This window comes from Ictalurus punctatus, chromosome 1, assembly GCF_001660625.3.
Source record: "Ictalurus punctatus breed USDA103 chromosome 1, Coco_2.0, whole genome shotgun sequence".
NCBI classification, from domain to species: domain Eukaryota; kingdom Metazoa; phylum Chordata; class Actinopteri; order Siluriformes; family Ictaluridae; genus Ictalurus; species Ictalurus punctatus.
Window position 1 is genome coordinate 28,972,692 of NC_030416.2, and position 14,683 is coordinate 28,987,374.

Genomic DNA, 14,683 nt, shown 5'->3' on the forward strand with positions numbered 1-14,683 from the left:
CTCGTGTGAAATAACAGATTAGATTACTTTCCTTTGAATAATCTTAAGGAGCCATGCAGAGAAGGCATTGGACTGCACAATTCCTCAACTATGTCTGCTGTTTAAAATTTGGAGCACTGTGGCACCACACACAGAATTTCAAACACTTGTATCTCATTACACAGTATACGGATTTTAAATGTGAGAAATAAAGAATTGGCCACAAAATGGCTTTAAATTGTGAAAAGGGATGCAATAATTATTTTTTTTATCTGATTCTTGAGTCCGATCTGATACTGACATACTCAGAATAAGCCAACTCTCTACAATTGTCTATTGTTGAGCTATGTGGAGTTATATGGACAAAAGTAGCCTAAGTATAGCCATTAGCACCCCAATAGTGATACTATCACATCATTGCATGCCTATAAAAGAACAAATACCATTTGTGTTGTACATAATGTGTTCTATGTATGTACAGCTGGATATTGAAAATTCACATTTGACTCATAGGATTTTAAACCTAAATTGAATGCATTACAATTGTTTATTTCTCAGTGCTGTTTTCAATTCTCAACTCTGACTGGTCAGAAGGTGTTGATGAATTTTTATAATAGCTTAGCTCTGACATTATTGCAGCTACAAATCACAGGATTGTACTGTTATTTGAGAAAGAAAAATGTTTAATCATTGATATGGTGAAATAATCTGACAACCATTTTTCTAAACAAGTCTCCAGTGTCAGCACTTTGTAACAGTCAGAAGTAAAGCTTTCTGGGCCTTGCACTTTGAGTTGTTGGTAACAAGCCGCAGATTTTTTTTTATCTTGATAACTTCGAGAGAAAGTGAGGGAATGACTATTATTGGCTGCTGTAATGTAAGTGAATTAACTTGTTTTACAATCGCTCCACAACATTAAATGCAAGTAAAAAAAAAAAATAAAATAACTAAAATATTGAAAAAAAAAAAAAAAAACAGACTGTTTTGATATACACTGGGGAAAAACACCTGATGTTATTGGAAAATAATCAACTTTGATATCAACAGTAACTCTGTTTCACATCAGGCCGCATCATTGCACCCCACTATTGGTTATTTTCCTATAACCCCACTGGAAGTTATGTGATGAGGGTGTGAGCTGAGGCTCATGGGAGAAGTAGTCTCCAACTTCAGGAATTACATACATGCCCCCATGCCCCATCACGTTTGATTTCTTACTTAACTGTAACATAGCTTTTATTATTCAGGAATTTTTTCCGACTGCGAAAATTGCAGTCCAGACGTATCTTCAATTGATAGCTCTTGCTGGACAATCTTTAAATCTGACTAAAGTAAACCTCTAGTATACAGAATTGCATAGCAATAACATCCACATGCCTATAATATATATTGTTAACTTCCATAACTATTGCTCAGACATAGATACAAATGTTGTAGTCAGCATGAACATGGACATGTATAAACGATTCTGATCATTTCCATATAGTCTTCTTGAATTTTGCCAGAAAATACCCACACACTTATCATTCCTATGCAATCAATGAAGACACAAGTAAATATCTAAGTATTGATTTGACCGTAGTTTGCTTTGAATTGAAGCAAATTACAGAAGGTGGTTTACTTAGTAATTCTGGCCTGGAAGGCTGATGTGCACAGTTACAGTGGGGGAAATAAGTATTGGACGCGTCAACATTTTTTTCAGTAAATATATTTTCAATGAGGCTATTCATATGAAATTTTCACCAGACATCAGTATTAACCCAAGAAATCCAGAAATATAAAGAATTCACAACATTTAAGTCCATAAATGAAGTTATGTGTAATAAAGTGGAATGACACAGGGAAAAAGTATTGAACATGCTAACAGAAATGTATTTAATACTTAGTGGAGAAGCCTTTGTTTGTAATGACAGCTTAAAGATGCTTCCTGTATGAAGAAATTAATCGGCCACAGTATTCAGGTGTGATTTTGGCACATTCGTCTAAACATATTGTCTTTAACTCTTGTTCAATTGGATTCAAGTCAGGTGATTGACTGGGCCATTCTAACGCCTTGATTTGATTTTTTTTTGTCTGAAACCAATTGAGAGTTTCCTTTTCTGTATGCTTTGGATCGTTGTCCTGCTGGAAGGTCCACCCACGTCTCATCTTCATCCTGGTGGATGGCAGCAGTTTCTTCTCAAAAATTTTCTGGTCAAGGGCTCCATTCATCATTCATTTAATTATATGAAGTCTGCCAGCCCCACACCATGATGCTTCCACCTCCAAACTTCACTGCTGGTGTAGTGTTTTTAGGGTGATGTGCAGTGCCATTTTTTCTCCAAGCATGGTGTGTAGTATGACAGCCAAAAAGTTAAATTTTGCTCTCGTCTGATCAGACTACACTCTCCCAGTATTTCAAAGGCTTGTCCAAATGAGTTGTAGCAAACTTTAAACAAGCTTAAAGATGTCTTTTTTTTAGTAATGGAGTCTTGCAGGGTGAGCGTGAGCAGTGGAGTGCATTGCCTATTGTTTTTCTGTGACGATGGCACCTGCTGTCTCCAAGTGTTTCTGGAGCTCTTTCCGAGTGGTCCTTGGCTTTTGGGCTACTCTTCTGACTATTCTTTGGATTCCCTGGTCAGAAATCATGCAAGAAGCTCCTGTGCGTGGCCGGTTGGTGATGGAGTGATGTTGCTTCTACTTGCTTACTGGAGGATTCAGAAGTTTTGAAATAGATCTGTATCCAATTCCATCAATATGGTTCGCAACAATAAGGTTCCAAAGGTTTGGGCAGAGCTCTTTGCTTTTACCCATCATGAGATATTTCTTGTAATTTACTAACCCAGCTTATATTAATTTGCACAAATAGGGGGTATAATTACATATGGATTTCAGCTGGTTCCTTGGTTTACCTTGCCTTGGAGAACTGCTTTTTCTTAGCATGTTCAATACTTTTTCCCTGTGTCATTCCACTTTATTACACATAACTTTATTTATGGACTTTAATGTTGTGAATTCTTTATATTCTGGATTTCTTGAGTTAAAACTGATGTCTGGTGACAATTTCATGTGAATAGCCACAGTGGAAATATATTTACTGAAAAAAATGTTGATGCGTCCAATTTATTATTTCCCCCACTGTATTTAATTGTCCATTATCTGTAGACTGTCCTAAACAATAAAGCCTGTTAACTGATTCTTAACAACATACCAAATTATGTTTATCTACCTTTCAAGTACATGTTATAAATTATATAAATTTCTAGTGTCTAAATTTTACTAATGGACATTTACATTGTCTGTCAGATACTTTTATCCAAAGTGAAACGTGATGCACTGAATATACTTCATTCTAATGTATTCATAAAGTAATTTCCATGTGAATAATATATGTACTATGAATATGTGTTGTGTTTTAGTTTATATATATATATTTGCTTTAAGTAAATTCAAAGTGTCAGTTTTTTTCTGTGCATAATAAAGAGCAGGCTGTGATACAAGTGCTGCAAAACAGAATAACTGCCAAATTACCAGAAGCCAGTTGTAGGAAGAACAGATGGAGCATCAATTAAAGACAGTAGTACACAGTTTTGCAAATACTACTTACTAACCCAAACCATTTAATTAAAAGTACAATTATATTGGCATACCTAATAATACACACTAAATAACATCAATAATAATTCAAAATGAGTAACTGTGAATTACTTAAAAATATATTTTCATTGTAAAAGAGAACACACAATTCCCTGAGAGAAACAGTTGAGGCCACTAAGGCCAATCGTCTAATTGGACAACAGTTCTTTCAGAAGCACGTGTGGCGTGTGGATAATCTGAGCTCTTACCATTTTAGTGCACTATTTTTAGCATGTGCTGCTTGTTGATCACTAGTATGGATTGCAGGTCGATGTTGGCCCTACATCAGGTCGATGTTGGCCTGCATCTGTATAGGAAATCATTTGCAGCTTAGCGCTTGAGACCTTCTCTATAGACAGCTTGCATTTTAATTCAGTTCCAGCTCTCAGCACACCTGTGCCATGTAAACAACCCCCTCAGTAAATATGTCTGGTATATTAGACCAGACCAAACATTTTCTGGGTTACAGATGCTGGAGCTGGACTGAGAAACACAAATTTTGTGTTTGTTGAAAGGCGCAGGCCAAGCCTCACTGAGCTTTCTTTATGAAGCTGTATTATGCAGTGGAACTAGGGTGCAATTATAAAACCCTGGTTGCCTGCCAAAATCAATGTTTGTCTCTATGTAATAGAAAAACACACAAATTGTTGTAAATACACAGTAGCTGAATGCCACACCATTTGTCACTGTCAAAAGACTCTAAAGCCATTGCAAGTCAGCAGGAATTTAAGACTTTGTGTTTTGTTTGACATCATGTTACATTGAACAGCAAAGAAAAAAAAATGCTATCTACAGTCTACAATCTGAAGTTTTTATTTCCTGATTTTTGTAGGCTTATAGGCAAGTGCTTGTGTTTAACAGTCTAGGCTCTATTTGTATTTATCCCCATCTTCTACTTCTTAAACCTCTATCTGACAAAATAAAAAGGCAACCTTGCAGACATGAACTACACACAGGTACTTTACATAATCTGAATAGAGAGCCCTGAAAATTGACTTAAGCTGCATAAGATGAGTAAAGTTCCCCACAGAAACATTAACACACTGCAACATGGACTTACAGTAAGTCAAGTCATTGTCAGTGATGATGGTAACTTAAACATTTAGTAGAAAAGTCACCCTTCCTTGTTATGGATTCAATAAAATATATCAATAACTTTACCATAATCCTAAAATGATTATTCCCACATGATGCAAATGCAGCCATATCTTTTATACAATGCTAGAATTTACTTATGGCCTATACTTGCATGGGCTGATAATAGAAGATAAATAATGAAACTGGTTGCCTCCAAGCCCGAAGATTGGCTCAACATGAGTATTCATGCAAAAATGTATTTTTCTCTCATTTGTATAAAATTAAAATGCATTAAAATGAAACTAATAGAAAGCACAGTAAGTGTTTTTAAATTACATTGTAAGAAGTCATTTCTGCACTTCACTGACTCTTTTGTTTCAACAGAACAATCCTATTACATTTTCACAAATAAAATACACATACTATAATTCAATTTCAGTTATAACACCACATCTGAATAAAACTTGCTACCCGACTTTTGCATTAGATTATGTACTGTGTATGCACTATGTGGGTGTGAGAGGAGACTACATCAGCCTATTGCAAAGAAAAATGCACACTTATTTTTACTTAAAGACAATTTAGAGTAACAAACCCACCATCTGAAATGTTTTTGTGAGGGTGGGCGGAAACTGGAGTATAAATATTTTCATTGCAGTTCCCTTTAGAGACGACAGGAGGTTGTACAATTTACAAACTGCTGCTTTAAACAAGTCACAACAGGACATGCCTGTGTGTGTGTGTGTGTGTGTGTGTGTGTGTGTGTGTGTGTGTGTGTGAGTGTATGTGTGTCTGCGTGTTTTATTTACTGGCCACTGGTTCCAAAAGCTTGCCACATTTTATGTGCCTTGAGAAACAGAACAATTTGGAGAAAACAATGTCATGGGATATCTTAATTACCAGTTTCCTTTCCAGCACAGCACTCAAACATGTCGAGTGTTTCTCAGGAAAGTGTGTATGCTTTCAAAACCCACTTGAACTTTTCTGAAATGCTTAGACACATTCTGTGTTGTCAGTGGAGAATTGTTCTTGAGCATCTTGAAAGAGCTACAATTTCTTACATGAAGAGCAGGGCATCTGCACCAGTACACACCCGGTTGTATGTTATAGTCCCGTGTGACTGACCTGGATTTAATACAGCAAAATGACCAAGTAAGTAGTAAGGAAAAGAAGGGTTGTATACTATAGGCTATAGAAATATGTGCAGGGTTTGCATAAAAAAAAAAAAAAAAGATAATGTAAGCTCGGGTTTTAGTGGGTAATATTATACCATAAACAGAGTTCAAAGCAGGGGCAGATAGGATAATCAGACATATATCCAAATTCATGGATTAAGTACACAGGCATGGTCAAAAGCAATGATGAACTAGAACAGCGGTACACAGAAACGAATGCTTCATCCCAATTTGCCTATTATCCATACTAAATAGTATCTGGGATTATAATTACTGTGTACCAAATTGTAGTATGTTGAAATGAGTATCCACTTTAAAAATGTGGAGCTGTGGACGCTTTTTCAGCGAATATTTCCTGGATTGCTGAGTGACGGATTGCTTCACCGAATTCAAGGACACATTTTAGAGAGGTATACTATAAATAAAATGTGGAAAAATAAATGGAGAGAATGGTAAATTAGTGGTATGATAGAAAAAATGGTAAAATAGTATAAGTTATATAAGGAATAATGAATGAAGAAAAGCTGAAATGCAACGAGAAGTTTGTTTACGGTAACAGTGTACGTATATAGGCAACAACATTCTCTTCTGTAACATGATTTAGTATGTCTCATACTTGCATACTCTGGCTACACACTCAAAAAGTATGTACTTTTTCTTCACAAAAAGAGTACATATATTTAGTGCATAGTATAAGTAGGCAAATTGAGATGCAGAAAAAGTCTTTGTAACACAATACAGGTAAACACAATCAGGCAACAACACAAAAAGACAGGGGCAGAGACAGAACTTGAACATTAACAAAGACACATGGCATAAATTAAAGCAAAGTAAATTAAAACACGGAGAGAAATCCAAACAAAACACATGATGTGAAACATAGAATGTTTAGCAATGAAACGGGAAATCTCAAAAGTACACAAAACCAGAAAAGTGTTAATGCAGGTCTGAATGGATTAACAAAGCTAAAACACTGTGACAGTATAATTTAGTCCTTATATACAGAGGAGAAAGAAAGATCCTGGTCTAGCTCATGGTATCTATGTCCCACAGTAAAAGACTTGGTTTTATGTGTCCACTGAAACTTGGCATCTTGCAAAGAAACAAACGGTCTGTACTTTATATAGCCTCTTGCTCTTGACTGTATTGTGAAAACAGAGATTTGTTTAACTGCTTGTGTGCTTCTTTATTCCTTTTATTAACTTGAAGAATCTGCTTAAAGTAGGATAATCCACTCTTAGATCCATAAAAATGAAGATATCAAGTCTTTGTTCCTATATGAGGAGTTGAGCTGAATTGGAGTTGAGTTGATGCCTCTTGGTGCTGCTTGTAAAGGTCTTTACTAAAGGTTAAAGTGCTTGAAACTCAGAATACATAATGTTAATGTCCTCATCGCTCTTTAACAGGGTGATAAGGGAGATGATGGACAGCCTGGCACAGATGGAACACAAGGTGTACCAGTAAGTCTTTCTTTTTTCTGTTCAAATGTCACACCACACCTTTCCAGTTGTCTGCAGACATCAAACACCTCATCATGTGTAATTGATTACTTATTACAGCTCAGGACATGAAGTTTTTTTTTAATGGATTTAAATATACTAAAATGTTCCTATTAACTGTACACAACAGTATCAGAAGATGGAGGAGATTGGTAGCCATTGTCAGAAATAATGTGAGAATACGTCTCTCAGTAACCCCCAAAACAAGTAGACCTATAAATAATGGAAATGTGGAATAGAAATAGGTTGGGAATAGAAAGCTTGATGGCTCTAAGATATGAACAAAATATAATTGTGCACATTTACGTACAGTTCATGTAATAAATCTGTACTGAGGGGGACTGTGGAATATATTTTACAGTTTAAAGGGTCCCTGGATACAAAAAGTTTGAGAACCCCTACTCTAATTACCTACAATGTGGACCAACAATGTAGATGTGTGTAATAAAGTGGGATATAAGTTACACAGTTAAAAAACAAAAGAAAACAAAAATCAGCAACACTGTTGATTCTGATACACTCGTACCAGAGCCACACACACTGCTATCTGTCTGTCTGTCTGTCTGTCTGTCTGTGTATCTCTCTATCTACAGTATCTATCTCCAAGCAGTCCTCTTTTTTGTTACACATGGTCATGGTAGTGGCTAGGCTTCTTTTTCAGTATACAACTTCTTGGCAGTGGATTAATAAAAGTCTGAAGCAAATCTTTGTGTCGAAGCATTTCCAGCCAGAAACTCCACTTTTTCCAAACCTCAGAGTAAAATGCAAACTACAACCAAAACCCATACAGTAAACATCAACAACAAATGCCACCATGTCAACAAGTATTATCTTTCTTTCCAATCTCCCCAACACTTCCATGCTGGCTTTTTATTTAATGGACCTTCAAGGTCTTGGCTTGTCAAAACATCCTGTACACATGACAAATAAGCAGTAGACTGACAGGTTTGTGTAGCATTTTAGCATCACACTCTGGCATTCTTCAAAAGAGGAGACACTGAATGTGTCTATAGCAGCACAGCTGCATCCAAATGGAAAATACTGTTGTATAAATGTGACAGTTGTACAAAGTCTGAACTCTCTCTATGGTTAATTTGGAGCAGTGGTAGCAGCAAGTGTCTTTAAGCTTTAGTGATCTTGATGTGGCTAGGGTAACATCTGTTATGAATTAGTGTTAGCTTTGTTGACTTCCAAGATTGACTTCAGCACAGAGTCTCACTCAATTCCAGACAGTTTTTAATATTTAAAACCTTTCAGACAGAATCAAGTTTAAACACATTTACAGTCTCACATAGGGAAGCAAACAAACCTTCAGCTCAGCTCACTTACACTGAAATTCAACAGAAAATGAAACATTTACAAGACTGTTTTTTTCTTTATTGTCAGCCCTACACTTTATGGACTACTGTAGATTTTGTATTTGTGAAGCTTTACAGAAATGTAATGTCTTAAAACAATTCATGTGTATGTTATGTTTACCAGTGTAATTTCTTAACCACAGTTAACCATACATTGGTCTGAAACATTTATTTATGTCTTTATAAAACATTAGAGCACTTTGTTTTGAAAAGGCACACACGAAATACAGTCATAAGTGTAATGAACACAAATGAGGTTGAATAGTATTCTTCCCCGACCACCACTCCCCGATCCCACCCACCTAGCGGTCACACGCTGAGATTTGAATACAAATTTTCTGAATTTTGTCATCAGCTGTCTTCAGTTGCAGTGGTACTAAGTTGGCTGCTGGTGAGCATGCCACATTATGTGTTCTAAGACCACTGATCTCAACTCAAAGATCTCAAAGATTTTCCTTTGGTTCGGAACATTTTCCTGTGACAGCAAAATCTGACCAAAAATTGTACATTGTAAAGCTGGCTTTACATTACTCATTTTATTAACTACACTGTACGGCCAGAGTATGTGGACACCGGACCATCACACCCAGATGTGTTTGTTGCCCATCCCTTTTAAGATTTAGCCCCCCTTTGCAGTTTTAATAACCTCCACTTGCTCATTCAGCCACAGGAGTATTAGTGAGGTCAGGTACTGATTTTGGCTGGCAAGGCCTGGCTCACAGTCAGTGTTCTGGTTCATCCCAAAGGTGTTCAGTGTGGTTGAGGTCAGGGCTCTTTGCAGGACACTCCAGTTCTTCCACACCAACCTTGGCAAACCATGACTTCATGGAACTCACATTGTGTGCAGCATTGACAAGCTATTTTTTCACCCTTAGTTCCAGTAATGGGAATTGCAATGCTACATCGTACAAAGCCATTCTACATAATTGTGTCTTTCCCACTTTGTGGTAACAATTTGGGGAAGAACCACATTATGGGTGTGAAGGATGAAGGGCAGGTGTCCATATACCTTTGGTCATATAGTGTATTTCTTGTTTGTTTTTCACTGTATTTAATAATATGCTTTACAGTTAATAACTGAATAATACACAATGGGCATTAAGGAGTTAAAAATAATTGAATAATTAAGAAAATAAAAAAATAATTAAAATTGCATGGCTGTACATGAGTGATAGACATATATACTGTATGTCTTGATAATTATACTGTATGATATTATTATTGCTATGCCATATGCTGTACACTTGTGTGTTTCATTTCACTCATTTAATTTAATTGAATTCCTGACCTTAAAAACTCTCTCTCACTATCACACTTGTACAGAGTACTACCTCTCAGTATCATTCCCCTCAGCGATCTCTTTAGTCTCGCTTTTTGATCCCGTCTCATTTGGAGAAGGCTTTAAGAGGAATCCGCACACTTTCACCAGAAAATGACTCATTAAGTGAGACGTTATGTGGGAGGCATCACTTCAAAGAGCCACATCTGCTCTCACCCCCTTGTTCCTCTTCTCATTTCTGAGGGCTTGATGAGCAAATATAACTCTTGATGTTCCCTCCCTACTATTGTATGTCTCTTGATCTGTTATACATAATTAACCTGGGTCTAGAAACTTTGCTGCGGGCAGAGAGGGCCTGTGTATCCTGTTGCATTTTGCCACATGTAACTAAATGGATCATTTATTCCTTGTTTTTGAGAAACATTTTATGATGGATCAGTATAGACAGCATGTGCTGAAAATATATAAAGGTTGGGCCCACTTAAAGCATCCTTAAAAATGATGTATTTAATTAATTATATCATGGTCTGTCGGAATACTTGATTCTGATTGGCCGGAAGGTGTGCGTTAAAACCATGTATACCACAGGTAGTTCCGGTCAGTATGATCACTGTTCTACATTAATGCTCCACCTATAAACAACTGTAACCATAGTAACATACAGTTAAACTCACAACTTCATTATTAGTAGACAGATGGCATAATTGACACTCGCAGTTTCTCTCTCTCTCGCTCTCTAATAACTATAATTAATACAAATAATTCATTCTCTACATCACGTCGGGTCGTTCTTTGCCGTCATGTCGCACTTTAAAATCGTGTAATGCACACCTAGCTGTGGATTTAAGTACAGTGTGATTTTAAGTACAAATTATTAAAACTACAGGCATTGGATACATATAACGAGTTTTATGTACTTAATATAAAATAATGAACTGATAATAAAGCATTGTTTTAGTTGCAAATTGTGAGTTAGCCTTAAGATTTAATTAAGAATTTTTTCATCAGTATATATAATTTTATTGGTTTTGAAATGGCAATTCGTTCTGCATTAGTTTTCTAAAACTGTTTAATATAAAGTCAAATATTACTAAATGTGTTGAAAGGATGTTCTTAGTACAGGCTTTAGGTACAAGTCTACAATACCCAAACAAGTTTATCCGCTGAATCATAGGTGACTTTTGGGCATAAACTGGTTTTGGAAGGTGAAATCTTTAGGATATTTATGTGAGACCATCCACAACAACAGAAAATGAGTCATAAATGCAATAAGCTCCAAGCAGAAGTGCATCAGAATGAATCAGGCAGGTCCTGTGGGCTAGAGGAGCCACAGATTGAGCCATAGATGTGTGTCAGGATCACATTTGGTTGATTCTTTTATCCAAAGTGACTTATAATTGAAATGGGATAGAACTAAGCAGTAGAGGGTAAAGGGCCTTGTTTAAGGGTCCAACAGTGGCAGCCTGGCAATGTTGGGATTTGACCTCATGATCTTCCAATCAGTAGCCCTGTAGCCCAAAGCCTTAACCACTGAGTTACCAAATTAATAAATTGGGAGGAGGAGTGCACATAGTGAGTGTGTGTGTGTGTGTGTGTGTGTGTGTGTGTGTGTGTGTGTGTGTGTGTGTGTGTGTGTGTGTGTGTGTGTGTGTGTGTGTGTGTGTGTGTGTGTGTGTGAGAGAGAGAGAGAGAGAGACAGACAGACAGACAGACAGACAGACAGAGGGGATCATTATAGGTTCAAAAAGAAAACACAAACTATTACAAAACCACCAGGAATCCATAGGCATATGCTGGTTTAATTTTAAAAAATGTAGGTTACTATATTTGTACTAGTAGAAGGAGCCAAACTATGCAATACAAGTTGAAGTCAAGTCAAGTAAATTGCTACTGTTATCTCATTTATCCAGTGGAAGAAAATGTCTTTTTTGTTCCAGGGCCATGGGGCAACACAGCATAAAGAATACAACATCATATTAGACTGTCAAAACAGTGCAGTTACAATACAATAAATGCATAGAACAGAACAATACAATAGTTACAGTGTGTAGTATTCAATACAAACTAAAAAGGACAGTAGGAGCATCATAAGGATATACTGAGTAGCAGTCAAAACTGTGCAGTATTTATCTAGCAGCAAGTAATGATCTGTGCAAAGAATTAGAACTATATTAGCAAGTTTAAAGTATTCAAGTTTGTAGCAGCAAGCAAGCAGAAACATCTGTAAGGACAGGGGCACAGTCCAGAAGATGACACTCTGCTATAGAGTGTAAATAGTGCGGCTTATGTTTAGTTCAGTTCATTTCAGTCAGGTGTTGGGAGCAGGGCGTTTAGAAACCTGACAGCTTGAAGGAAGAAGCTGTTACAGAGTTTGTCAGCGGTGAACCAGATGACAGGAGGGTAAAGAGTTCGTAGGAAAAGTGCAAGGAGTCATCCTCAATGCTGATGTTTTTTTTTATACAGTGGCTTTGCTAAATGTCCTTGATGGAGTGATGTCCTCAGTTGTTAAAGCTAAGGAACATGTAAGGATGTTTGAGTGCAAATACTCAAGGGCCTGTTCAAGTGTTTAATGCCTGATTTCAGATTACATTATGATAGATGATAGCTATTTTAGCTCTTGTGTTATGACACACTGATATCTCCGATATCTCCTATAAGGGCAACCTAAACAACTTTGATATCTGACAAAACACTTCAGCTGGATACAATCAATTGCAGAACTACAGAATTATGCCACAAAATTAAGCAGAACATATTATTATTCAAAATTATAAATCAAACAATTGCAGAAACTACTTATTGTTACTTTAGCAAATAATTCTCCTAAGACCCCTGTATTTTTTTTCTCAGGAAGTACTGGTGAAATTATTAACATTCTTAAAGAATATATAGTATTTTAATTCAGCAAGAAAATAAAAAAAACTACTTAATAATAAGTTATGCTGTATGTTTGGTAAAATTGTTAAAATAGAACTATGGATCATCCCCATACATTCAAACCCAAACCTGTCACTAATTGCATTTATGATTCAATTTACATATGAATTTTTGTTCATTACCATGAACTGTGTAATTCTGGAGTCGTGTGTATAATCACTATGCAGCAGACGTCCTTCTATCGACACTCTACCTGATTGCTAGTCCATGTGTGTAATTGTATCATCAGCACTTTGTTCTTAAAGAAAAATATTAAATTTCCCAAATGAGGCCAGATGAACAATCAAAGGCTCTCTTTCACATATATGCACTAAATATATTTGTCTCTGTAATTGTAATTTTTCTTGGCAAGCTTCTAGCTGTTTAATAACTTAACCAGAACATAGAATTAATTTAGTGTCATTAATGGTAATGAAGTGGAATGGCAATGAATGTAATAACTGAAACAAGAGGAGAGGATCGTGATTAATGACAGGGCCATCATGGGGCCTGTTCTTCACAGTATGATGCATCATCAGATCTGTCAATCAAAACACAAGCATGTAAAAGCAATAACTGGGATTTGCTCTGTTGTTCTCAGGGTATTCGTGGACTACCTGGGGAGGCAGGGCCAAGTGGACCTCAGGTACAACCATTTACATCTCATGCCACTTCACATTATTCAATATATCTTTGCTAACTTCATGTAAAAAGACCATATACAAGCATACTACTTGAAAAGCCTGAACTTCCATTATGCACTGGTTATTGATTTTCTTTGAGCATCGAGACAAAAAATGCTGCGTTAAAGTAGCTGTGTGAGTCCACACAATCCCTGTTGTTGCTGTCACATTGGTACCACATCGGTATTGATCTTAGCTTTGTGTCTGGAGTTTAGGGGGCTAGAGGATCACCTGGACAGAAAGGATCTTCTGGACCTAAAGGACCTCCAGTAAGTGAACATCCTTCTTGAGTACTGGAACCTGCCCTCTTTACCTGATCCTGTTTGGAACCACTGACCCATGTGTACAAAAAAACAAAACAAAAAACAGGTTTCATTCCAGTCAGCTTAAAACCTGCTTCTTAGAACAAGTGCAATGGAACAAACAAAGAACGGCAATTTGTACATAGCCAACACAAAATTTGTAACCGGAACCTAAAAACAACAATCGTGCTTTTGTGCTTCGACAAATGAAAAAAAAAAAAAAAAAAAAAAAAAAAAAAAAATTGAGTATAGTGACATCTATTGGCCAATATAGAATATTACAATGTTTTGTGATTATGCAAAGAATTCAACTGATTTCATTGCTGCCATCTTGTGGTATTAGGTAATAAAACCCTTAGTTAAAATGTGGAACACCATTTGTATTTAAAGTAGGTGAATAATTATTTAATGGCATTTAATGGTGGAGTTTGGATGTATATAATAAGCATAACTTATACTTGGATCCAGAAAAAAAGGTGTGAAGTACAAAAAAAATTAAGACATAAACAATAAATTGAAAGTAATAGAAAAGAACAGATTATAAATATTGTTAATAATTAAACCTTTTGGGATTAAACCAAATGAATAGCTAATTAATCATTTATGTCTTAGTCTACAGTATAAAGAAAGATGAACTATTAAAGGCAGATAAATTATTTTCTGGTGTAATTTACTGCTTTTGCTGTTTCTTCATTATAGCTGGCCAGGCCACTTTCAGGTGTGTAGCTGACAGTAATGACTATAGAAAGAGTCACCAGTAATAAATCCAAGAATAAAATCCAGAGCTTTTGTGGTGGAAG

At 36.2% G+C, this 14,683-nt stretch overlaps 1 protein-coding gene across 1 annotated transcript in view; it reads left to right on the forward strand.

Moving 5' to 3' along the window:
• Nucleotides 1–14,683, forward strand: part of si:dkey-225n22.4 (collagen alpha-1(XXI) chain) — a 58,881-nt gene that overhangs the window by 29,321 nt on the left and 14,877 nt on the right. The window contains exons 16-18 of the mRNA XM_017485809.3: nt 7,253–7,306; nt 13,500–13,544; nt 13,797–13,850. Of these exons, the coding sequence (XP_017341298.1) occupies nt 7,253–7,306; nt 13,500–13,544; nt 13,797–13,850 (153 nt within the window). The remainder of the gene's footprint in view (nt 1–7,252; nt 7,307–13,499; nt 13,545–13,796; nt 13,851–14,683) is intronic.